Genomic DNA, 26,664 nt, shown 5'->3' with positions numbered 1-26,664 from the left:
TGTCGCATACAGGTCAGGCTCGGTTTGTACATCAGATGTTTGAGTTTTTATGTTAAAGTTTTGATCATGTATGGGATTTGACCAGGTGATAGGAGGTATGTTTGGTTTGCTACGGGTCCCGGCGGCCTTAAGCCGATCTGGATCCTAGCACCGGTGGCGGTTCGGGCCGTTACGGTAGGGTATCGGTTTTCGGGCTGTTACATTAATAGTTACATATATTAAATTAATAAATAATTTAATTTTAAAATATCTAAAAAAATATTAGTTTGTAGCTGTTTTTATTCAGTCTATATATAAAAATAATTTCAAAATATTTAAAAAAATATTAGTTTGCGAGAATTCTTATTCAGTCTATATATCAATAAGGTAAGGGAGTTACAATAATAAAATAAAAATTAAATTTTAATACATATTTTTTAACTTTCATTATTTATTTTACATATAAAGTCATAATTAATTTTTAATGATAGTTAAAATTTTTTAATAGAGGTTTTATGGTTAAAGTTGGAGATTTAAATAATGAAAAAAGAAAAGAAAATTGAACTCTTTTAAGTGTTTTATTAAAATCAATGATTTTCTGTATTTTTTAATAAAATAAAATTTTAATATTTATAAATGGCCACTAGTATTTTATTTATTTTATAGATTTTATAAAATTATATTTTTATGAACAATATAAATTAACATAATTTATTTATCAATTATTAAAATTTCAAAAATAAATTTATTTATTAAATAGGGTTTAAATGACTATTGAGTTTTTTTTATTAAGGGCTTAAATGTCTATTTTCAATTACTAACAAAGTTTTTAATAGGGTTAGGATATTGGATTTAATTAAGTGACCATTTAATAAAAAAAATATCAAGGGTTTAAATAATTTTTGTAAAATATTTAGGGATTTAAGTGGATTAATTATTTTAAAAAAAGTTTAAATTATTTTTAAATATTTTTCGAGAAATTAAGAAAGTTATTTGTCAAATTAAATTTATCTATTAAAATGAGGGTTTTGATGGACATACGCTCACAAGTTTAGCCTGTTGGCCATCTCCAATCCTATGCACCATTTTTTGCACTATTTTGGTGCTTTACTAAAATAGTGTAATATTATCTCCAATTTTCTGCACCATTTTTAACACCAAAAAAAATATTTTATTTATATTCTTCTCTCTTTTTAATATTATATTATTTATTTTACTTTAATTTTATTTATATATTTTACTCAAAAAATTCATATAATTTTATATATTCACTCTAAATATTTATATATTTTATATTTTCATCCAATATTTAAATATTTAATTATTTTATAAATATATTATAAATTAATTAATTTATTATAAATATTATTTATAATTGTGAATATATTAATTTAAATTAAATTTCAATAATTATAAAAATATAAAATAAATTAAAAATATAATAAATTATGAGAGTGAAAAGAAATTAAATTTAATTGAAAATATATATAAGTTTTGAAATATATTATAAATTAAAAAAAATAGAAAAAATATAAATTTTGAATTATATTATAAATTTAAAAAAAAATGATATAACGCTATATTTGGTGTGATAATATCGCTGAGCGCCAAAATCCCATTGTATTTTGGTCGTTGGAGATGGCCTAGATGCATTTAAATAAATTTAGTATGTCTCAAATTTTACTCTTTAATTTTTATTTAAAAAAAAATGGATATTGAACTATTGCTTACGCCCTGTTTAATATTTTAATTTATATACAAATGTACAATATTATTTTTTGGGCTAAATGGTTATTTTAAAAATATTTGTGAATTTAAATGGTTACTATATAAAATTCAAATGCTTAAATGGACCATTCTTATATTTGACCAGAGTTTAACTAATTGCTCAAAGGTTTAAAATAGTGTTTTCCCCAAATAATAAATTTTCCTTACTAAAGCTAATTGGTGATGAGGCATGATTTTTTTTTTTTTTAATTTGTATGTCAACAATAATAATTGACATAAGTCATAGGGTTAGGTAATCAAAGAACGAAAAATTAGCCATGGGAAAATGTCTAATTACAAGTTAGAGCAACTAAGCTAATGCCACCTTGTAATCTTCGAAGCCTTGTTCTTTCCTGATGCCTATTAGGCAAAAACAATCTTTGAACAGATCTCTAATTCCTCGTATACACGGTTGCTTTTTGTAATATCTCCGGCGTTTTCTTCTTTCCCGCTGCAACTCCGTCCAGCGGCGATTGAAACATATGCCTCATTACGTAATTGTTTGTCTTCCTCATCATCATCATCGTCTTCGTGGTTATTATTATTATAAATGTTTCATGTCCTATTGAATATTTGTATCTATCTACGTGATTATATTTTCAAAGTTTTAATTTGTTTTGTTTTATTTAATAACTGCACATAAAATTTTGATTTTTTGACTTGTAATATTTTTTTTACATTAACGGATAATTATTTGGATTTGTTCATTTTTTTACAACTGTTTGATTTTTTTTTTCCAAATTTTTTCATCATATCCTATACCATATATTCTATAATTTTTATATCCCTACCTTTTTGCAGAGCCAATTTTGATTCTTCAAAGGATATTTGTCTTTACTTTTCTTATTTTGCTAAACTGGTAAGTTAATACTTTTGCACTTGTTATTTTCTTCTTATGCTCATGTCTTAGGTGTTAATTTTATTTTCTATTCTATCAAGAGCTTATTATAATAAAATATCTAACTTGGAAAAGCAACAACAAAGATGATGAATTATTTGGTGATTAGGGCCATAAGGTCGTTGAATTGAAATTGGACAACTATAACGTTGTTGGTTTTAAAGGAATGAATTTCTTGAAATAGAATGGCAGCTAGTGGTAACACTCAACAAACTTTCAGAAGAGCTATTGGAGCTTTGAAGGACTCCACAAAGGTTGGATTGGCAAAAGTAAATAGCGAAAACAAGGTGAAGTAGGACTTTGAAACTTACTGTATTACCTATATTTTTCCATATCTATCGTTATGTTAATAGTATTGTGCCATAGGCGCTTGATGTTGCAATTGTTAAGGCCACAAACCATGATGAAATGCTGCCAAAGGAGAAACATATCTTGAGTGAGTGAAACTCTCCTCTATTTCTTGAAGAAGTATTTATGTGTTTCAAATTGTAATGCACTGATACTGATGAAGACCAATTTGCATTTGTTGGTAAAGGGGTTAGTTATATTTTTTATAACTAAATCAAAATGTTCCTTGTTTTGTCAGCTATCTTTAGTGCTCTTTCAGCTTCAAGTCCTCGTGCTGATGTTACTTATTGCATAAATGGTCTTACTAAGCGTCTTGCCAAAACACATAATTGGACGGTATGTTTCTGATCATTTCAATTTTTCAAAAATCCTCTTCACTTCTATAAAGAAACAAGTCAAAATCACTTGGTTGACATATAATGAATACAGCATTTTTCATATAGGAGAATTCTTTTGAACATCGAGTCCAAGACTAGAAATATTTGTCTTTATTTTCTATAATTAATGTCTGTTTCTTGCATGTTTAAATCATAGCAGTTAATGGGTTTGAGCTTAACTTCACCTTGGTCATTAAAAACATCTTCTAATTTCACTACTAAACATTTATTTTGTCTACAACGGTGAAAAATAATCAAACTATTATTTTCTTAATTTCTTATTTCCTTATGTTAAAATTTTCCTCCTTTAGCTTGAGTCATTTTTATTATTTATATACAGGTTGCATTGAAGACATTAATTGTAATACATCGTGCATTGAGAGAAATAGATCATACTTTCCATGAAGAGATAATTACTTATAGTAAGGGAACACGTCTTGTGTTTCACCTATCTCATTTAAGGGATGATTCAAGTCCACATGGTATTTTATAGATATATGTTTGTTTACCTAGTATTCTTAAGGTTTTCAGCATAAGGAACTAATTGAGAAAAGATCTTTTTGGTGCTAAGCATGGGATTATTCTGCTTGGGTTCGTGCATATGCTTTATATCTTGAAGAACTTCTTGCATGTTTCTGTGTGTTGAAATATGACATTCAGAAAAATCCCTCGGTACGTAATATCAACCTCAACTCAGTTCTGCAATTTATACCTTTTCATTTCTTGAATTCTTATAAAATTATTGACTTCCTATATTTCTTCAAATTTTTTAATAGAGAACAAAGGAGCTTGAGACCCCAGACTTACTTGAGCAGTTACCTATCTTGCAACAACTTCTTTTTCGCCTTCTTGCTTGCAAAGTATGCAAATATGCACTATCGCAACCTCTTTTTATTTCATCTGCATGCTTGACAGCGTTCATTTTACCTATTTTTGCAGCCAGAAGGAATGGCTGTGCATAACAACTTAATTCATTATGCTCTTTCAATTGTAAGGAATGGTCTAAAATTCATTTGATTTAAGACTTGTGGTTTGGCTTTGTTTAATCCCACCATCGTTTATGGAGTTTTCTTTCAGGTTGCAAGTGAAAGTGTTAAGCTATATGTTACAATTACAGATGGAGTTCTCAATTTGGTTGACAACGTGAGTGTTGCATTGGGTATTTGTGTTCTTACAATCCATTAAATAAAAAAAGAAATGCAAAATGACTTTATTCTGTGTCCAAGTATTTTGATATGGAGCGCCATGATGCAATCAGAGCGTTAGAAATTTATAAGAAGGCCACAACTCAGGTATAGGTGCATGGCTAACTATGTTATACGACGTTGAAAACTTTAGATTTTAATTAACATTCAATATGTTGGAAATTTTTAATTTCTTTGCAGGGGGAAACTTTATCTGAGTTCTTTGAGATGTGCAGGAGCTTTGAGTTTGGACGACGACAAAAGTTTATCAAAATCAAAATGGTATGCAATCCTATAATTAGTTTTGTACCTTTAAGTTGATTACTTAATTAACTTTCCTCCTTTGTAAGTGTAGCCCCCTGCATCATTTTTGACAGCAATGGAAGACTATGTGACAGACTCACCACACGTCTTACCTCTTGAAGGGATACAAGTATAATTTTTAAAAGATTTGTTTTTCTATTTTCTGTATGATCTTGAAAATTACTATGATCAAGGAAACTCACTATTTTATGCACAAATCTCCAATTTAGTCCATGATTTCTTGGCAATTACCCTTCATAGTTTGCCATATTGCATAAAATTATATAAAGTTCAAATCCTACTTAAACTATAAGAAATTTTCAGAGGAGCTGATATGCCTAAAAGATAAAATAAATAAAGAAGATTGTTGGGTAGCTTGTCTTTGGATACTAAAGAAAATTATGGATGGAAATCATTTTTACTTGTTCATTATTATCAACACACACTTGTGCATAAAAAATATTTACAATTTTCATACACTGTTAGATGAGCGAGGATGAAGATGGTTCCCCTAAAGAAATTTCCACTCCACATACTACTTTGTTAATTTTCTTTAATTCTTAATTTGGTTTGGCATTCTTGTTATTTAACCAGGACTTGGATGAGTTAACCCAGGAAGTATCCGAATTGGATGACAAAAACACACCTGCATTCCCAAGTATTACTTTTAGCTAGCACTCATGATATCTTTCATAAAATATCCTAGATGAAACTAGCATCAATTCAACACCTCAAATTGCAGGTTGGGAGGTTGCACTTGTTACAACCCCAAACTTTAATGAAGAACTAGTTGCAGAGAATGAATTGGTTAGCCTTCGTTTCAACAACATTTGATGTTCATCTTCTTTTTCTTATTATTAGTTGATGTTTAACCATCAAACATATTTTCTAGGATGATTGAGCCTCATGCTAGATCTTGCATATAATATCATTATGTGTTGACTAAAATCTCAGTAATTTTGGATTGATAATATTCTTATGAAAATGAATTATTTTTTTTCATACACAGGCTGGTGAACTGGATAAGTTAACACTAGACAGTTTATGTGATGGTGCAATGGCTATAACAATGAACCAGAATAGTGTTTGCCGGATAGGGCAGATGCCTCCTAATCCTTTTGATTCTTTAGATATTAACCAGGGTCTATTTTATGGACCTAGTAATGTAGGACCTGCAACTAATGCGCAATCAATAGCAGTACATGAAGAACAAAATTTTGTGATGATGCAACAGCAACAACAGGAGCCACCAGTGATTGGCTTTGGCACAAACTCAACCAATCCTTTTGTTGATGATACTGATGTGCCATACTCCTTTGGTGGTGACAATAATGTGCCATTCCATTTGACATAGAGTTCAATTTAATTTATTGTATTCGGTGGAATAAAGCTATGAAATTTCACTCAACAAGGTTGTGTACATTATAGCATAGACAGAAGGAGGTTTAGGGTGAGATCTAATACATCTTTTTATGCGCCTCATTTTTAATACTTTTTTTTTATTTTCTATATCATAATTTTTCATCAGGATCTTATTTCAATTTACCAATGTCAACTTAAGAAGGGAATTTAATTTAAAAAAAAAAAAAATTAGTCTTGGCCAAATATTTGATATTGGAAAGTTTCCTCAATCTAAAGATTACGCCTAGCAACCCAACCTTGGGGAAGCTAGATGTTTGTGAATGGTTGATGTTCTAAAAAGTGCAAGGTTTGTTAGTTTATTTTTTCAAAAATTAAAATAGGACAAGAAATTCCTAATATGATAACAGTAGTATGTAGGGAGGAGGAGATGGTTAGGTATAAAAATTGCGGTCTAAAATAGACTATTAAAATGTGACAAATTATATGTTTAAATTTATGCCATTGAGTATTGTCTATTCGTGGCAAATTTAACAATGTTTCGTTAAATGATTTATCACATTTTGGTCTTTTGGTTCAAAATTATAAATTGCTTCTATCCAGTTATGAAGAAGGAAGATATAGTTTTATTCACGGGTCTGCGAATGATATCGCTCATGTTCTAGCAACATCGGCTCATTCTGAGTCAGATCAAGGAGTTTGGATTCATGTCTCTCCTCCTCATATAGTTTCTTTGATCGCTTTGAATTAATGATATTTCTCTCATGTTTTTTTTTTTTAAAAAGTAAATTTAATAAATTTTATTTTTAAATTATTTTTATATTTAATAATATTTTCATTGTAAATGTAATGCATTATCTTTATTGTTATAATTTATATATGACTTTAATTTATTATTATTATTATTAGTATGTGATTTTTCAATTTCTTATTATTATTATTAGCATATTTTTTTAAATATTTTATAATTTTTTTAATATAATATATTAATCACAATACAATAAAAATTTTAATATATATTTTATTTTTATTTTTAATAATAAATAAACTGTAAAAAAATTATAACCAATATTATTAATTAATTGATGTTATATATTTTCCATCTTTTATGTGAATGATAATAAATATATGAGAAATTATTTATGTCATATTCTATAAATTTATAATTTTTTATGTATTTTTAATTTTATTTTTATATAAAATAATAATTAATATATGTATTAAATAAAATTTATTATTTTTATCATTACGTATGAATTTCTTATTTTCTATTTTTTAATATAATAAATACTATTTATTATATTAATTGTTATTAATATTTTGATTTCTTACTATTTTTTAATATAATATATTATTATATTATAATAAAAATTTTAATGTATTTTATTATAAAAAAATTCATTGTATTTTTTATTTTAATAATAAATAAAATATTAAAAATATATTTATAAAAATTGAATAACTATCATATAAAAAAAATGTTAAACAATTAAATAAATCACTGTAAAAAATATATACTTATATATATATAAAAGTTTATAACAAAATATTATATAAAAATTTTTTACTATTGTGATTGTGTTGGTTTATTGATTTGATAATTTATTAAAGTCATATTTAATATAATCTAATTAATAAATATTATATTTTTTTATTTATGAATAATTATACAGAATAAATATATATAATTAATTAAAATTATTATAAAAAATATTAATTGTGATAGAGTATAAAATAATTAAAATATTAATAGAATTAATTATTTAAAATATCATCAAAGTAAAATTTTATTTTATTTAAATTATTTAAATTATTTATATAAAAAATAAATAAATAAAAATAATTAAAATATAATAAAAAATAAAATATTATTTTTAATACAATCAATCATTACAAACTTCAAACAATCTAGTTATTAAACATGAACTATTATACTTTATTACACTTATAATTGTTAGTCTATTTTATTTTCTATAAAAATATAATTTTCCTATGTTCATTATATATAAAACTCAGTAATACAATCTTTATTTCATATTATTTTTCACATAATTTTATTTTTTATTTTCAAATGGTTTGTATTTTACAATTTTTTTTTATTATTCTCTTAATATTTAGTATGAAATATATGAATGTATACTTTTTTTTCGTCTAACTCAACCCAATACTAAATATATGACTGCATAATTCTTTTCGTCCAACTCAATTCTTTAAAATAAATAAAAATTAAATAAGAATCATTCAAATATTGAAATTTTTTAAATTTAAATAATTCTCCCTCATCACCGCTGCTATAACCGCTATCCACCCTTATTGAAACTTTCATAAACTTTTTTTTTTAAAATAGGGGTTGGGGGAGTCGAACCTTAAACATGCACTTTCCACCATGCTAAGCCTTGGAGTGCAAATTTCCATAAACTTTATTTTTTTATAAATATAATTTTTTGAATAGAATTTATTATTAGATATTAGTAATATATGATTGTAAATACTAAAATTTTTAATTTATTTAATACAATAAAATTTGCTGATGTATAACTTATATTTATTAATACTTAGATTCTTTAAATTTCTTACTTTAAAATTAAAAATCATACATATTAGTTAAATTTTTAATTATTTTTCTCTATAATTATCTATTTTATTTTATGACAATAGGTTGTATATTTCACAAATAATTTTTCTTGTATTATTTTGAATTCTAAAAAATAAAATAATATATTATGATCTATTTTTAATCCATTAATAATTTGAAATTTGAAATCTAAGAGAAAATATTTTACTCCTCTTAACAAAACAGAATGAATTCATACCAAAAAAATATATTATTTTATAAAATATTTTTATATTATTTTATATACTAGTAATATTTTATTTATATAGCGTACAGATAAACGACCAGTTCAAATAAAATTCAGAACCTCAAAAATCAATTTTAATCCTCCCATTATTTGATATTTAATTTTGATATTTAATTTAAGTAGAATTTCTAGAGTAATAACCAATTAAAATCTGCATAGAAATGGAAAATCTAATTTGAGTAAATAGTCCGAAGCAAAAAATCTTCTACCAATAACAAAATTGAAAATACATAAGTTCATCTTTAGTAATTAATAACTAAAGCATACAATAGTTCCTCATTGTAGAAAATGCACCAATATCTCAAAACAACCAGCCATCGATGAACAAAATCTTGCTAAGGTAATAATATATTGAGACTCCTCTCAAATTTCAAACTTTTCAAGTATCACCTTCTATCTTGCTAAGGTAATATATTGAGACTACATAGAAAATATTTATTTGGAATAAATAAAATATGACATGACAAAGTAAATATAAGAAAATAAAATAAAACAATACAATAAAAGCCTATGTCCACAAGTGAAGTGGAGCAAAATATGAAAGGAGTAAAATTCACTAATAAAATAAAAAAATTACAAATTAAATGCGGAGAATAACACTCAAAATGATTTAGTTGTATGAAAGGTTTGAATAAATAAAAATGTTAACTTTTTAATGGTTTGGATAATTGCGAAAGATAAGAAAAAATTGAAAGTGGTAAAAAATATAAAAAGAAATTATAAATTTTATTATTAAGATTAATATATTTTAATATATAAAATGTGAAGAATTTAATTATTTATAATTAATTAAATTTTTATATAAAAAATTGAAAAATGATAATAATTAAGAAAATTTTAAATTATTTTAGACAAGCATATGTTTAGTGTATAAAAGAGAAGGAGTTAAATATTATATAATAAATTAAATTTCTTATAAAAAAATTAAAAATAATAAAAAAATATATAAATTTTAGATAAAATAAAAATAAAAAATTTAAATATTTAATTTTAAAATATGAAAATTAATCTATTAATTATATTAAAATTTAAATTATTCTTAAATTTATTAATATCACTAGACATTGAAAAATGAATTATTGTTCTAAAATATTTCCACAAATGGTTTTCCAATTTTTCAAGTAATAAAAGGCATATTGGGAAATACAATTCCTATTGTGGTTAGATTGTAATTTGGTCAAAGTGTTCGTCTCTGTCTGCTTTTCTCCTCTGGCAGTTTGGCTGGCTGACTTCTGATTCTTTCAATTTACTCGGCTTCACTAGTCAGGAAAAGGCTGATAAACCTAGGGTTTGCAAATTGTGTTATAGAGAGAAAGAAATGGCAAATCAAGGAGCCAAGAAGCGCAAGGAAGAGAACATACGCCATATGGCGAAGCTCCGCCACCTCATTATTGCCTGCAATGTATTCCCTTCTCATCTTATCAATTCCCAATTGATCAAGAGCTTATCATATTGATATATTGTTTTTGTTATTATTTTGATTTTGGTTGTCTGATACTTGTTAATCTAGGTTATATATGTCTTGGTGAGGATGCTGATTTTCCACTCTACTTTCACTTGGAAACATTGGATGGGTTTGGTTTTCACCTCTATAGCTTATTTCATTCCCTATCAACAACTTGCTGCAATGGCAAAACCTTCTTATGGAGATGATGGGGAGCTTCTTGATGGTGGGTTTGATATGAGCACCGGTGGAATTTGTGGGTATGCGAGTCTTTTTCTCTCCTTTTCATTCTTTCAATTTTAGCCGATTGTTTGTTGGATGATGTTGATTATTTTATCACAGCTTTATTTAATTCAAATTAGCATAGTTGGTTTTTCTTATGTGAAATGAAGCTTCAAGAATGAGCCGTCAGTTTTGTTTTTAGTGGAGTGGGGAATTTTTATTGATTGTAATGTGCTCATTGGTTCTTACTGTTGGGTTTATAAATCCATGTTTAGCTGCTAGAGGACCCTTTGAGTTGTGGTCTAAAAACGGCATTCATATTATCATCAAATATAATAAACTGAAGCGAGGGAAGTTGCCCATCAATTTTTTTCCTTCAAGTAAAACGAATTTCTAATGAATAGAAAGAAGAGGTTAATTATGACAAATAGGAAGGTCATTGTGCTTGTTGAGATTCGACCTGAATCTGCACCTGCACTTCTAAATAGCCTCACATTTTTCTATGGTACCCATTGATATGGAGGGTAAGTAACTCTCCGCAAGAAGTGAGAAATAGTGGGGGTAAAAATTTCCCTTAGTAATTTTTACAGATGCTTGTGAGGTATAACTGTTTGAAAGCTCTAGAGATAGAAATATAATTTTCTCATACTAATTAGAAGACAAACTTGATCCTTTAGATTCCAAATGATGAATATTGATCCTTGTGGCTACTGCTGATGGTTCTCAACATGCTTTATTTGATGGCAAATAATGGAATCATATTCTAAGCTTCTGCTTCAAGATGTGTTCTTGAACAATTTCAATTCTATATTAAACCTACTTTTACATTTTATTTTTACTCCCAGTATTAAAGAAAGAGTTGTTTCTCCAGTTGACAAGCTTATTGTCGAAGGTAGCAATGAACAAATGACACCTTTTAACCCTAAACTTCCATTTTCAAAAACTATTCTTCCTTGATGGCAGGTTGGTGGAGTTTTATAAAGGAATTTAAGACAAAATGATGGGCAGAGTTGTGCATGTGAAATTAGCAAATTGATTTTCTTCCATAGACATGTAATTCAGTCGTCTCAAAAAGGGAACGAGGATGTCTTTTTTGTGGTCAAGAGGGAATGAGATTTGCAAATTTATTATAATATGCTCACTTCAGGAACATGTTTCAATTTGAAATAAAAGGTAGTTGAGTAGTAGTTGTGGTATATTTGAAAACAATAACATAATGTTTATTTCAAACCAATTACAAACCTAGACTTCATTCAAATGAATTGCATATAATTCATGTTTGGTATAGTTTCATAATGGAAATTCATTAACGATCATTTCCTAAACTAGCTGCAATAATAAAAAAGATTTATGATAATTTCCTCCTCTATTATTAAAAAAACTTGTATCTAATCAATTTCTACACACATAAGTGTGTGGGAGTGTGCATGTATAAGTATTTTTTGTGTTCATTTCATAGAATTCTTGACAAATTTCATCAATTTTGATAGGATTGATTTTAGTTATACATGTAAACTGAATTCTTAAAGCTTTTTTTTTTTTCAAAAACAAGAAAATTAAAATCAAACATGCAGAAACATTGAATTCATTCGAATTCCACAAATTTTTTGGAATTCATTTGAACCAAAAATGGCTTAAATCTGAGGTGTACAATCAACCAAAAGAAGACTTTCTCCCTTTTTTAATGCCACCTGTATATAGGTTACCATGTATCTTCATTCTGCATGGTAATGAAGTCTTCTTTACCATTTGAGTAATGAGTGAGCATAATATAAAGATTTGAGATTGTTCTTTATCTGGTTAGTTATTCATAAATGGGAATGACTTCTCTTTGGGCTCAATAACAAAGAGCACATCACCTATCCTTACAGTCGCGGATACAAAATGGCCAGAACAACAGTTTTTTATACTATAACATGGGACTCAGCTAGCTAGTTTTTACTTTTCTTTTCCCTGTAAACTTGCACTTTGAAACTTTGCTGCTATATGAAGCTAACACGTGACTTTAAGGTCTAGTTTATTAGAATCAATAATAAACTTAATTTCATTTGTTTTATGGAAGAGTTTAAATTGTTATTATTCAAGCTGTTTCCTATCCTAATAGTTTGGATCTTTATCTAATAAGAGTGTTCTAGATATCTGGGTTTTGATGTGTGTGGTAAAATATTATCCTCATAGTTGTTCCTTCTTCCAGCTATCTCCATGATGTTATCTACATTACAAGCTTTGTGCAACTCACATCCATTATCTCAGAAAAATTTTGGTACACGTATCTGGTGGTAAGATCCCATTTACTTACGTTTCTTTTAAAATTGCATCTTGATGTAAAGGACTGCACTTGTACTATTCTTTGAGAATGAAGGGCATCTAATTATCTAATAATGGATGCTATATTATGCGATGGTCAAAAAGGAGACATGGAATTTTCTGGGAAAAAGTTACTATATGCACAGCTCACTTCTACTAGAAAATTGAACTTTCCTGTGTTTATGTTGGAAAACCAACTTCTATGCATCTGATACATTTCTAGCCTAGCAAATCTGAAGTCATATTTGGTACTGCTTTAACACTAAGGTATATTTTAGTTATGTTGTAAATGAAGGCATAAGATCTTCTGTGTGCTCGTGTAAACCGAGTATAACAATGGAGCAAGAGTGTGGTTTAGTGCTTTTGTTTGTGGACATGGGAGAAAGCTTATATGCTTGAATCATATCCATTAATAATACAACAGTGAACAGTTCTTTAAAAAAATGTTCACAAGTATATTTCATATATGTTAATTCTTTAATGTTTCTGTTCTACTGCTTGAGGGCTTGTTATATGATATCAACGACGACAAAAACTATTGCAAAAAAAATCATGTTGAAGCTGTCATGTCAGATAATTGACAAGGTTGGAAAAGGTCTTGCAAAAACTGCTCTATGCTTTTAATAGAGATCACTTGGTAGTCGACAATTAGGGAACTAAACTGCTGGAAACTGATATGATATTAGAGCCTGCACTTCATAAAATACAGTCTCTTTCATTATTATTATTATTACTATTATTTTTGGATATTGCTTAATTGTGCAACACCTTGTCCAATCTAGATAAAATAGAGAATATAAAAGATATTTTGATATCGTCTTATTACTGTTAAGATTTGCTATGAGATTATGTGGCAAACTCTGCTACTGTTGGATATTAAGTCAACCTGTCATGGGGCCACATGGTCTGCATGGTGTTGAATATGAATGAGGAGGTGGGTTTTGGGTGATATTTGTATGTTTTAACACAGATTATAAAGATTGCAGTGGACTTTGAGGAAAAGTTATGCTAGTCTACGCAAGGGAAAGGGATGTATATAGTATGCTTTAGCTTCTTTTAGATTGAAATACAAGTTTTTGGTTTACTCACAGGAGGGTGATGATAGAAGTCTGTTTATATTTGTGTGTGTATGTAAGCACAAATCCAATGACAACTTAAGGATGAATTTTATGATAAAGAGGATGCACAAGTATACACATTCTTATAATTCATAGGATTGGCTGTACATTCTTATAAAACATAGGATTGCTATCCTGGATTTCTTAACCCTATGGTCAAAGCAAGACCTTGGCCAATTTTTTGTAGGACATTTTGACTGATATATACAGGTTAACGAGTGTTGCAAGTATATGTCGAGACATTTACAGGGGAGTTTTTGCTAACATGCAAGTACTATATATGAATGCCTTTTGATTAAATAGCATGTATGAGACTGACATAACACGGTGATTGACGTGCGAGTGAGCTTCTCTTATTTGCTGCCTTTCAGATACCAGCATTTGGAGCATACAAATCCTTTGGATTCATTAAAGGATTTTTATCACTAGGGTCCGAGGTACATTTTCTTCCCTTGTTTTATCCATCTGTAGAGGATTATAAGCTTTTACATAAGGGGTTTGATCTGATCTGTGATTCTCCATTAATTAGGGGGATGTGGAAGATGAAAAGACACGAAAAAAGAGGGAGAAGCTGGAGAAGAAAGCGTCACGGGCCAAGTTTGTTAAGACAAGGAATAGATAAAGCCATTTTGTTGAAACGAGTGCCAGCTTGTAGATGTAATTCATTTTTGAAAGACAGCAATTCACACTTACAAATTCTGAACAGTATAATTTGGAGAATTGGATGTCAGTTGAGGAATTTCATAACAGTCGTGCATAACTTTTTTGCTGTTGGGGATCATAATATTGACAATTAGATGCTAGAGATGGTTCCATTTTCATGCTTCCTATAAAATTATGTTCAGAAGTAAGCCATTGACTTATATATATTGTATGTGCGACTTAAAGGCTGTGATTGGAGAATTCAACATGAGGTTCACAATTTTTTATTGTGTTGCTGAGTTAGTGAACCAATCACGGAAATCCTTGGGATTGTTTCACTTGCAGCTCGAACAGCGCAATTACCGTAAGCCGTATTGAATAAAAATGTTTTATCACTTTTTATATTTATATTTTAACTTTAAAATCTTTAGACAATAAAATAAATCTTCTTATATTTATCTAATTTTAACTATTTATTTTAATTAATTTTAACAAAAAAATTTATAGTCCACATGTCATGTAAAATTATTCTTTAAAAGATCTATTAGATAAAAAATAATTCATATTTATATTTAAAATTTTAAATAATAAAATTAAATATTTTTCAATTTATTATGATTATAATTAAAAAAATGAAATTAAATATGGCTAAATTAAATCTGGAAAAGTCGATGGCAAATTACAATAGTACTTAAAGTTTTATATTAATAAACATATAGTTCTCTAATTTAAATTTTATATTGAAAGTACATTAATTTTATATTTATCAAATATAATATTAAAAAACATTTATTGTAAATAAATTTTTTTTATATAAAACATCACAAATTAAAGTATTTTATTGAAAACTTATACTTACTATTATAAATTACATAAATATATATAAATTTAGATAGGTTAATTACATCTTTTATAAATTATTTAAAATATTTAATATTTTTATTTTATTGACCTAGTAAATTTGTGATGTATATTAATTTATTAACTAATCCGACAAAAAACTGTGTTTCATATCAATAAATATTAAATAAAATTAAATATTATACATTTTATATTATAAATTTTTTATATTTTAAATTTTTATTAAATTACAACATGTATATAAAAATGAGAATAAAAAGTAAATAATGGAATTAAAAAAAGATTTTGTTAAAACAAAAATTTTTTTAAAATAAAAATATTTATTTTAAGTACTATTTTTTAGTCAAATAAAATTTTAGGAACTATATTGTAATTTTTTTTATAACTTTTCAGATTTAATTTAATTTTTTTTATTATACTTGAGATAAAATGAAAAAAAAATAGTTTTATTATCCAAAACTTTATAAAAATAATTGAGATAAAATGAAAAAAGTTTAGTTTCATTATCCAAAACTTTATAAAAAGTTTAGTTTTATTATTCAAAACTTAAAATTTTGGATATGAATATAAATTAAAGTAAACCATTTGATTTTTTATTCAAGAAGTTTTTAAAAAATAATTATACGTGAATTATAAATTTTTTGATTAAAATTAATTAAGATAAATAGTTAAAATTAAGGTAAATGTGAAATAATAAATTTTATTGTTCAAAATTTTAAGATTAAAATATAAATATAAAAATTGATAAATATTTAAATTTTTTTATCTAATAATCCTTATAATAAATATAAATTTTGATTGATAAATTTTTTAACACTGTCAATATAACGTCAGTAGTAAAATTATTAATAGGTCACCTATGATACAAAAGGCATTGTATTGCCAATATGTTGTTACCCTGAATTTGGAATAAAGAATTTTGTAAATATTTAATTGAATTAATTTTTTAAATAATTTTTTATTTAAAATAAAAGAATTTAATTTTTTTTAAGTTTAAAAAATTTCATTTTAAAATAAATTAAAATTTTATATAATTTTATAATAATTTATTTAAATTTTTTCTTATAAAATAAATTCTATCAAATAAAGAGTTAGAATTATTTAATTACAAGTTAGTGATATCTAAAACTTGATAATAAATTAATTGAGTTTGTCTATGTGAATCCTTAGGGTGCACTATATAAATTTATTATTATTATTATTATTATTAATTAAAAAAATATTTAATTGGATGGTTTAGTTAAATTAATTTTTTATTTAAATCAAACTCTGTTCAAGGATTATATATTTAGATAAATTTTACAATTTATTAATACATTTTTAAATTCTTAATACTATTTTAAGTTAAATCTATAATTAGTTTTATCATTAATTAAAATAAATATTACTATACTTCAAAACAAAATTTTATTAAAAAAGTAAAAACCATTTAATTAAAAAATTAGTTTCTAATTTTTAAAGATTTTAAATTGTTTTTTTTAAAATTGTTCCAAAATAAAACCCTGCAAAATTTAATTAAAAACCATATTTTTTTTATAAAATATTAGTTTAACAAATATAATATTTTACGAAGAATAAATAAATAGTTTTATGATATTACAATAATACTTTTAACTATAATTTTTTTACCTAATACAGAATATTTTAAATTAATATTTTATGGTATTCCTACTAATGATATTACATGAATTTTTTAATTATAAAGTTTAAATTATGAGTATTATTATAATGTTGATTTCATAGTACTCATATTTTTAATACTATATATAAAAACAATATAAAATATGTAAACAACGTAAATCTTTTTTAAAAGATAAAATAAATAATCCTTAAACTCATGCATCATTGTTAATATTATTTATAAGAGTAATAGTTTACATGCATTACTAATACTAGTTCAGGAGAATGGTTAATCTTAAATTATATAAATATATAATCTGTATATCAGTATTATAAATAAAAGAGAAAAAAGGAAAACATTACAAAAATTTATAAAATTAATAACGGAAAATTTGTGTTACCGATTAGTAATGGATTAATAACGGATATCATGTAAATAACAATAATAGTAACAGATTAGATAATATATTATAAATTCGTTACGAAATTCTGTAATGGATTTAAATCTGTTATAGAATTGGTTCAATTGGCTCAAAATTAATAACGGATGAGCATATCTATTACTAAATAGTTTTTTATTTAGTCATTTAGTAATGATTATATTATCTGTTACAGAAGTTAAATTTAATAACGGATGTGTCCGTTACTATATTTAAAAACCCTAGTATATGAAATCTCGAAATTTTTCTTTCTTAATTACACAAATTTACTTCTTCTTTGTCAGCATTTGGACAAAATTCCTAAAATCTCTCTTCACGCTGTCAACGTCGTTGCTGCGTCTACTGGTGGTAGTTGCTTCTTCTCTTTCCTCCATCGCTCCCTCTAGTCCTCGTTGTTGCATCGTCTGATCCTCATCACTGCATCCATTGGTCCAGCCCTTCTGCCGTTCGGTGCTGCTCCTCGTCCTCAATCACGCCGCTGTTGCATCCGCTGGTCATGGTTGCTTCTTCTCTTTCCTCTGCCGCTCCCTCTAGTCCCCGTTGCTGCATCCGTTGGTCCAGTCCTTCTGTTGTCTGGTGCTGCTCCTCGTCTTCAATTACGCCGCTGCTGCTTCTCGCCTCTATAGTTCCATCCTCAGTCACTACAAGTTTGAATTGGTTTTGAGATTATAATTTCAGATGCGCTCTTTTTTGTGTGAATTATTGAAATGGGTTGTTGAATTTTATTGAGATATTAATATGAGATTTGTGAAATTTGTGGAAATGCTAAGATTTAACTAAATGTGTTATTTTCTTACTGTTTTCATTGTTTCTCGATGTGCATTCTTGCTAAAAGGGGAGCTAATTATAATATATATTAAAAATTTTTAGCTGGAGTTTCACTAGTATATGAGTTTATGGCCTTGGCAAAATTTGTTGCAAGAGAGAAACTGCAATGGTTAACTTCTTGTATTTACAAGGTACAAATTTGTAAGTAATACTCTATGCAAAGTAAAAAAAGAGATGCTAATGATTAAGCTTTTAGTCATCAAATTAAATCTACAAGAACACTATATTTGTATCTTCAAAGCATAGATAGAGTTTTTTTTTTTTTTTTTTTTTTTTTTTGCATTTGCATTTGCATTTGCATTTGCATTTGCAAAATATGAGGAATTGGAAAATAAGGAAGCTATGCTACATCTGCAATGACATTTGAATGTGTGTGTGTCATAGAGGGAGAGAGAGAGTACATTGTCACAAAAAAAAGGAAATGACTTGAATATATCAGATATAAGGATTAGGTCTATCACACATTTGTTTTCACAAAATATGCAAATCGAAAATTTACACAAGCAGTTAGCTTAGAAGCTCTTCTTAGTAACACATTGAACTACTCATGGGTGTGTGTATGTGTGCCATGGAAACAGATTTTGTAGCCTAACATATACATATTAAACTCCATCTTAAATGAGATTTGTCAAATACCTGATTAGCAAATCCTCTACATTATATTGGCGCAATACACTATGGGATTTTGACTAGGTTATATTCCTAATTTTATGCATTTGACAGATTGCTCAACGTAGTACATACTGATGTTGGACAACTGAAAAGGCTGGTAAGAACTCGATGTAGTACAAATATTAGAAAAAGAACCATAAAACACATTAATAAATGTGATTAAAATAAAATAAAATACCTTATCCGAGATAAGTCTAAAAATAGTACAAATATATGAAAAATTCCAAAAATAGTACATGTATATGATATATGCTAGAACTGAAAAAATTTACAGGTTACTAAATAGAATATGACAAGCATGATCTTACTATATAGTGTTAAAACCCTAATATTATACTGGCATTTGCAGAAACCTAAAATCATAACTAGGAAAATAAATAAAAAAAAGTATCGTTATATGATTAGTTGAACATAGTAGTATAATATGGTAATTAAATGCCAAAATGACTTTTTTGCTAATTGAAATAAGAGAAGACATAATTTATCTGCCCATGACACAAAAATAAACCATATACATCAAAACCACCATGACAACAACCCCCATGTAAGCAGCTCACTGCCCCCCTAACAAACATTTACAGCAATAATGCAGCAACAAGTAAACAAAATAAACTGGTATAGCCATTGCAAATAAACAAGTAAACAAAATAAACTGGTGTAGCCATTGCAAATAAATACTTAAAAATATAATAAAATTGCAAAGAAGCCACCTACCAAATCCCTCCTTTCTTGCAAGTAGGAAATGGACATCGTCAACGGCCTTAACAAAGACCTATTTGTACTGAAAATGCACAGAGTTCACTATAAGCCCTAACCACCAAGCCACCACTAACCACATTAAAGTTCTCGTATAAACTCCAATTTCTTAATCAATATATAAACCAATCCACCACAAACTTCAAAGCATAAATACAAGTTTTCTCCTAATTTTAACCTTGATTAGAATAACCAGTTGCATCAGCAAGTTATTCTTTCAAGGCAGTCCCTGTTTGATCAGTGTTAGTTCAAACTCGGAATGGCCATCAATAAGTACTTAGAGAATATTTTAGATTCAATTCAAAGGAGCAATCTCTTATTCATCAATTCCTTGAATGGGTTACTTTTTCACCGAAAGACCATTATATTTGCTGCACTTGATATTTCATCATTTAACAGGACATTTAGTTTTTTAAGATGAGGATGCGGTTCTGATCAAGTTTTTATTTATTGTTATATATTCTAGGTACAAAAGGTACAATATGCATTTTGATAGAGGTTGGATGTATGCAAGACTAAAAGATGGTATACTAAATCCTTCATTCCTTGATGGATTAAATGAATTCATATCAACTACCAAACAGTTTTCAGACTGTTTGAATGGAGAACTACTTAGGTGTCCATGTAATCGGTTTAAGTGCCAAAATCACAGTTTTGAAAATGAGAGTACAGTTAGGTTTCATCTGATGAAATATGGGTTTGTTAGAGACTATTATGTATGGTATTTGTATGGTGAAATTCAAATGTACAATGCGGACCACAGGAGAAGTAATGATTCGACTTACAACACTTGCAATGTGGAATATCAATATGACGAGTTCTCTAATGCTTATGAATAACTTGTTGTAGATGCAGCGGGACCTAGTTTTTCCCCATCAATAAGTAATGAGCCTCCAAACCCATCTACTCAGATATTGTATGATATGTTGGCCGCTGCTAATCAGGAATTGTGGCCAAGTTGTGAAAATCATTAACAACTATAAGCTGTGGCAAGGATATTGAATATCAAATCTGAACATCATTTGTCTGAACGTTTTTTTGACAATATTTGTCAATTCATCAAAGAAAATTTACTAACTGATAATTTGTTTACTGATAATTTCTACTCTACAAAGAAATTGCTCGAAGGCTTGGGATTACCAATTTAGAAGATTCATAGTTGCTTAAATGTTGTATGATTTATTGGGATGAGAATAATGAATTGCTTAGGTGCAAGGTGTGTGATCATCTGAGGTATAAACGATTACGAGATAGGCAGAACTCTAGTAAAATCCAAGTTACTTATAGTAAAATGTATTATATACCAATCACACCTAGACTACAAAGATTGTACACATCTAATGCTACAGCTAAGGATATGACTTGACATGCCAATCATGAGACTGATGATGATTTAATGCATCATCCATCTAATTCACATGCATGAAAAGCTTTTAATAACAATTAACCTCATTTTAGTGCTGAGAAACGTAATGTCCGTCTAGGACTATGTACCGATGGTTTTCAACCCTTTGGACAATCTGATCAGCAATATTCATAATGGCCTATCATATTGACACCGTACAACTTACCCCCATGGTTGTGCATGAAAGGTGATTATATGTTTCTCACTATACTTGTCCTAGGTGTAGAAATCCAAAAGATAAGTTGGATGTGTATTTGCAACCCCTAGTAACTGAGTTGAAAGATTTATGTGAGAATGGAGTTGAAACATATGATGCATTTAATAAAGAAAATTTTAACTTGCGAGCTGCTTTAATGTGGACTATAAGTGATTTTCCTGCCTATGCAATGTTATCTGGATGGAGTACTGCAGGACGGACCGCTTGTCCTTATTGCATGGAAGATAATGATGCGTTCACATTAACAAGAGGAGGTAAGCAATCATGGTTTGACAATCATCGTAAACTTTTACCTCGTACTCATTCTTTTCGAAGAAACAAAACATTTTTTAGGAAGAATGTATCTGTTACTAAGCATGCTAAACCACCAATGTCTGGTGAAGAAGTACTGAAACAGATTGATGAATTGGGATTTAAGAGGGTTATAGATGAAGATGCATTTGAAATAAATTTCCGTCTATCAAAGCAATGCGGTTGGCGAAAAAGAAGTATCTTATGGGATTTACCATATTAGAAAAGTAATTTGATTCAGCACAATCTCGATGTAATGTACATTGAGAAAATTTTCTTTGAAGGTATAATCAACACTATAATGAATGTTGAGGGAAAGAGAAAGGACAATGCTAAATTAAGAGCATACCTAAATGTGATATGCGTTCAGCCAAATTTGAAAATGGAACAAGTCACTGGAAGATATCCCAAAACTTGTTATACTCTAAATTAGCAAAGTAAGCAAGTGTTATGTGATTGACTGAAAAATATCAAGTTTTTCGATATATATGTTTCCAATATAGGCCGATGTATTGATATGAAGAAGCTGAAGATGTTTGGGATGAAGAGTCATGACTGTCATATTTTCAAGCAATGGATTATGCCAATTGCATTTCGTGAATTGCTTCCTTCAAATATTTGGCAGCCTTTAACAGAGTTGAGCAATTTTTTTAAGGAATTAACATCTACAGCTATAAGTAAGAGTGATACGTTGCGGTTGCATGGTGAAATTCCTTTGATCATATGTAAGCTTGAGCATGTTTTCCCTCCAACCTTCTTTGATTGTATGGAACATCTATCCGTCTATCTAGCATAAGAAGCATGGCTGGCAGGTCCAATGCAATATCGGTGGATGTATCCTTTTGAACGGTAAGTTCTTTTAACTTCAAATGTTATTATTAATTAAGTTATTTAATAATGTTTACTAATGTTGGTCATATATTTTATAGATATTTGCGACGGCTTAAGAATAATGTCAGAAATAAAGTTAGAGTCGATGGATCAATATGTAATGTGTACCTAGTAGAAGAAGCAATTTCATTTTGTGCACACTACTTTGAGTTGTAGGTCCAAACTAGACATCAAAAAATGCTAACAAATGTTGACATTTTAGAAAGTACTGAAAATTATGAAGGCAATCTATCAATTTTCATGCAGTCCGGTCGATCAATTGGAAAAGGGACAAGCAGGAACCTTGCGGAGGATGAGTATAAAGCAGCACAAATGTACATTAAAACAGCCGGGCCCAAACTGGTCCAAATAACTTTTGGACCCACTTTCCACTTAGCCCAAAATAGTTAACCCAAATTATTTAGTAGTTTCGTGCTTAGCTATTATATACAAATTCAATTTCCCATTCTCTACCGATGTGGGACAGATTTGTGCCGCAAATCCGCCAAGCTGCTGACCGTTACACTCGGTCCCGCTAAATTTTGCGACGTCCTCGTCGCAACTGAATCCCTTACAATTGCTAACCAGGACCGGGCCCTTAGGTATTGTGGTTTGCTAGTACCTCGGGCGGCTCCACCTCGTTTCTCACGGGTAGCCCTTTCCTCGCAGGCCCACTAGTTCCGCACAATTTGTCTAACCCAGGGTGGCTCTGATACCAATTAAAACAGCCGGGCCCGAACTGGTCCAAATAACTTTTGAACCCATTTTCCACTTGACCCAAAATGGTTAACCCAAGTTATTTAGTAGTTTCGTGCTTAGCTATTATATACAAATTCAATTTCCCATTCTCTACCGATGTGGGACAGATTTGCGCCGCAAATCCGCCAAGCTGTTGACCGTTACATACATATTATTAAATTGCCCATAAGTGAAACCCTATATTGAGTAAGTTATCGTAAATAATTAATTTACATATTATTTTTTTTTAAATTAATTTTTCTAATTAAGTTGAGATTTTTCCAGCATTTACATTGATCAATTACGCTCAAATGATTTGTTAGTCAATGATTCTCAGATTGACATCAAATTGGAGAATGACTTCTCTATATGGTTCAACAATTATGTTCATGATTCGTGCAGTAATGTATCCAACAAGTTTTTCATATCACTTGCAAATGGTCCATTATGAAGTATGACATCATACAATGAATATATGATGAATGGACATAAGTACCAATCAAAGTCATATTGTGCAAGTAGAGCAATTGTGAACAGTGCAGTATGTATTAAGGGGTCAAATTACAGCAGCGAAGAGAGCGATTACTATAAACAATTGCTTGAAGTTATACGTTTGGAGTATTAAGGTCTTCCAATCAAGCAAGTTGTACTTTTCAAATGCAATTGGTTTGACCCCACTCCAAATGTAGACACAAAGATCCATACTAAATATAAACTTGTTGATGTTAATCATAAACGATCTTTTAATAGATATGAGCCTTTTGTGCTGGGAGTACAAGTGATACAAGTGATATATACTCTGTATCCTAGCCTAAAGCAAGACAAAATCGAATGGTGGGCTGCTGTAAAAGTCAAAGCACATTCTGTAATTCAACTTCTAACACAGAAAAATACACAACCTGCTAATGAATCATTTCAACAAGATGAAATGGAACACACTGCCATTATTAGAGAAATTGATGATTCAACAGAATAATTAAATGATCTAACTGGGGATGTTATTGAAATTGATGATGGTGAGGAAAATGATGAAGATGAATCTATAATAGCAATAGAAACAGATGATGATGACAATGATGATAATGATGAATTAGATGTAGATAGTGAATAGAAGGTATAACATAATTGATATCTAGTTTTACTCTCAGTTGTTGAGATTTGTTTAATGTGCATTTATATAGGATGAGAGGACGAGGATGTAGATCTTCATGCAGGAGTTGAGGAGACCATGGTAAGGGTAGTATCCACACAAGTGAATCACAAAATGCAAGGTCAATCAAGATTTGGTCCAGCACACTGCTTTGGTTCCTAGGCTATACTAGGGTGACAGATCCACACAGGATGCTGCATCATTCACACCTGCTTCAGTGCACACATCTACTATTGCCTCAACTCCCATAGGTTTGCCACCTATTGCATCGACGGCTGCATCTACATTTGTATATGCTTCTGGTAGTTGTGGACCTACAGGACACAGACCACATATTTTCTTAGTAAACTCAATATGAGTATAATTTATAAGTATTTTTAAATATGCATTTAATTTCTCTACTCATTTCAAAAAGAATTTTTTAATCAATTATTTTTTACAGCATGCAGCCTTCTGATCCGATTATTAGGCGGATTATCTTGATCTTCAAGGAAAAGTTAGTAGCAGATGGCTTTTGTTGGAAAAATGTACCAGAAGATATTAAAGAATTCTATAGGTAAGAATTTAAAGTAATAAAATTTTACTGTGCATGTGATTAATTTTACTGTTCATTATTTATCACTAAATGTGAGTAATTACAGAAAAACTTCTTATGGGAGGAGACAATAGAGCAGCTTATGAAGATAGCTTGGAGAAAGAAAGCTACAGAGCGCTATTGTAGCCTTATGTGTAGCATAAGGAATGGGAAGGAGAAGAGGCTATAGCTGTCAGAAGGAGTAATGGATGCATGACAATTCGCTTGGGGTGCAGCTGAGTATCAAAACAAATGTAAAAAATTCTCAAATAACAGAAAGAGTAAAATAGGTGGGCAAGGGGCTAGCCCATCAAGACATTGTAGAGTATCTATATCTCAGTATAGGCATCAACAATAGATGGTATGTAATATTTATTTTTACTTAAATTTTTTCAAATGCTTTAAATTTTATCCAATTTGTTGTGAATTTATATTCAAGCATGTTATTACTATTTATGTTGAACTTGCAATGCGAAAGATTAGACAGAGATCCTCTACCTCATGAGTTATTTGAGGCTACTTATAAGAAGAAAGGGGTCTCAGAGTTTGTTGATGCACGCTAAAAAGCCATTCATGTGAGAAGTTAAATAAATTATAATAAATTATTTGATTTATAGTTTATACTGTTATATCACATTGTATTTTTTTTAAGGACCGCTTTCTGACTTTAAAAGAGCAAGCATCACAGACAGATAATGATAGTACTGAAGCATCTTGCATTGATGAGGCTCAGTTATACTTTGAGGCAGTGGGTGGAGAGAAAAAAAAAAGGGAGTACAATCTTGGATCACAGGCTTCAGTTTTCTTTCCAAACAAGTCTTCTGCTAGTTCATCGTTCACATCAGCTCAGCAAAATCAGGATCTTCATAATGAAATGACTTATTTCAAACGCAAGCTATAGGAGCATGAGGATAATGAACAAGTATTGCATGAGCAAAACATACGGATTACCTCTAAGCTCTCACAGGTGAAAGATTTACTTATGCAGCTCGTGAGTCAAAGGCAAGGTAGCCAGCTTTCAGCTCCTACTACTGGTGAGGAAACTTCTGCACAGCCTCCTGATCAAGCAGATGAAACTAATGATGAGGACGAGAATGAATACACTACACATTTATAGTTCTTTTTTTCATTACTCATGTAATACCCGGCTAGACCATGGCATCAGAATTCCTACCGTCTGGTGGAATCTCGACTGTCAGAGCTTTCTAGAAGGGTTAAAAAGAGGTTTTCAAAATGTTTTTAAGTGTTTCTATGGTTTTGAGTGAGGAAAATTGGGTTTTGAAAAGGAAAAGACCAAGGGGACAATTGCCAGGTTCGGCCGCCGAAGGTGAAGTTCGGCCGCCGAACATTGTATGGTTTTGCCCGCCGAAGGCGAAGTTCGGCCGCCGAACATTGCATGGTTTTGCATGCAGTTTTGGCTGCCGAAGGAGAGG

The 26,664-nt window shown here is 28.9% G+C and overlaps 2 protein-coding genes across 2 annotated transcripts; both read left to right on the top strand.

Moving 5' to 3' along the window:
- The first annotated feature begins 2,829 nt into the window (after positions 1 to 2,829).
- On the top strand, positions 2,830 to 6,210 carry LOC110617816 (putative clathrin assembly protein At5g35200). Its single transcript, XM_021760825.1, has 14 exons — positions 2,830 to 2,931; positions 3,011 to 3,080; positions 3,231 to 3,328; positions 3,710 to 3,851; positions 3,941 to 4,041; positions 4,146 to 4,229; positions 4,309 to 4,359; positions 4,447 to 4,512; positions 4,596 to 4,661; positions 4,755 to 4,835; positions 4,909 to 4,986; positions 5,343 to 5,398; positions 5,573 to 5,663; positions 5,866 to 6,210. The coding sequence occupies exons 1-14, from the start codon at positions 2,830 to 2,832 to the stop codon at positions 6,208 to 6,210; spliced, it is 1,431 nt and encodes a 476-aa protein (XP_021616517.1).
- Positions 6,211 to 10,214: 4,004 nt separating this feature from the next.
- Positions 10,215 to 15,105, top strand: LOC110616477 (transmembrane protein 208 homolog). Its single transcript, XM_021758842.2, has 5 exons — positions 10,215 to 10,478; positions 10,587 to 10,780; positions 12,937 to 13,021; positions 14,539 to 14,604; positions 14,697 to 15,105. The coding sequence occupies exons 1-5, from the start codon at positions 10,395 to 10,397 to the stop codon at positions 14,787 to 14,789; spliced, it is 522 nt and encodes a 173-aa protein (XP_021614534.1). The 5' UTR covers positions 10,215 to 10,394; the 3' UTR covers positions 14,790 to 15,105.
- The last annotated feature ends 11,559 nt before the right edge of the window (positions 15,106 to 26,664 follow it).

This window comes from Manihot esculenta, chromosome 6 (assembly GCF_001659605.2).
Source record: "Manihot esculenta cultivar AM560-2 chromosome 6, M.esculenta_v8, whole genome shotgun sequence".
NCBI lineage: Eukaryota > Viridiplantae > Streptophyta > Magnoliopsida > Malpighiales > Euphorbiaceae > Manihot > Manihot esculenta.
This window is presented reverse-complemented; position numbering and strand designations above follow the sequence as displayed.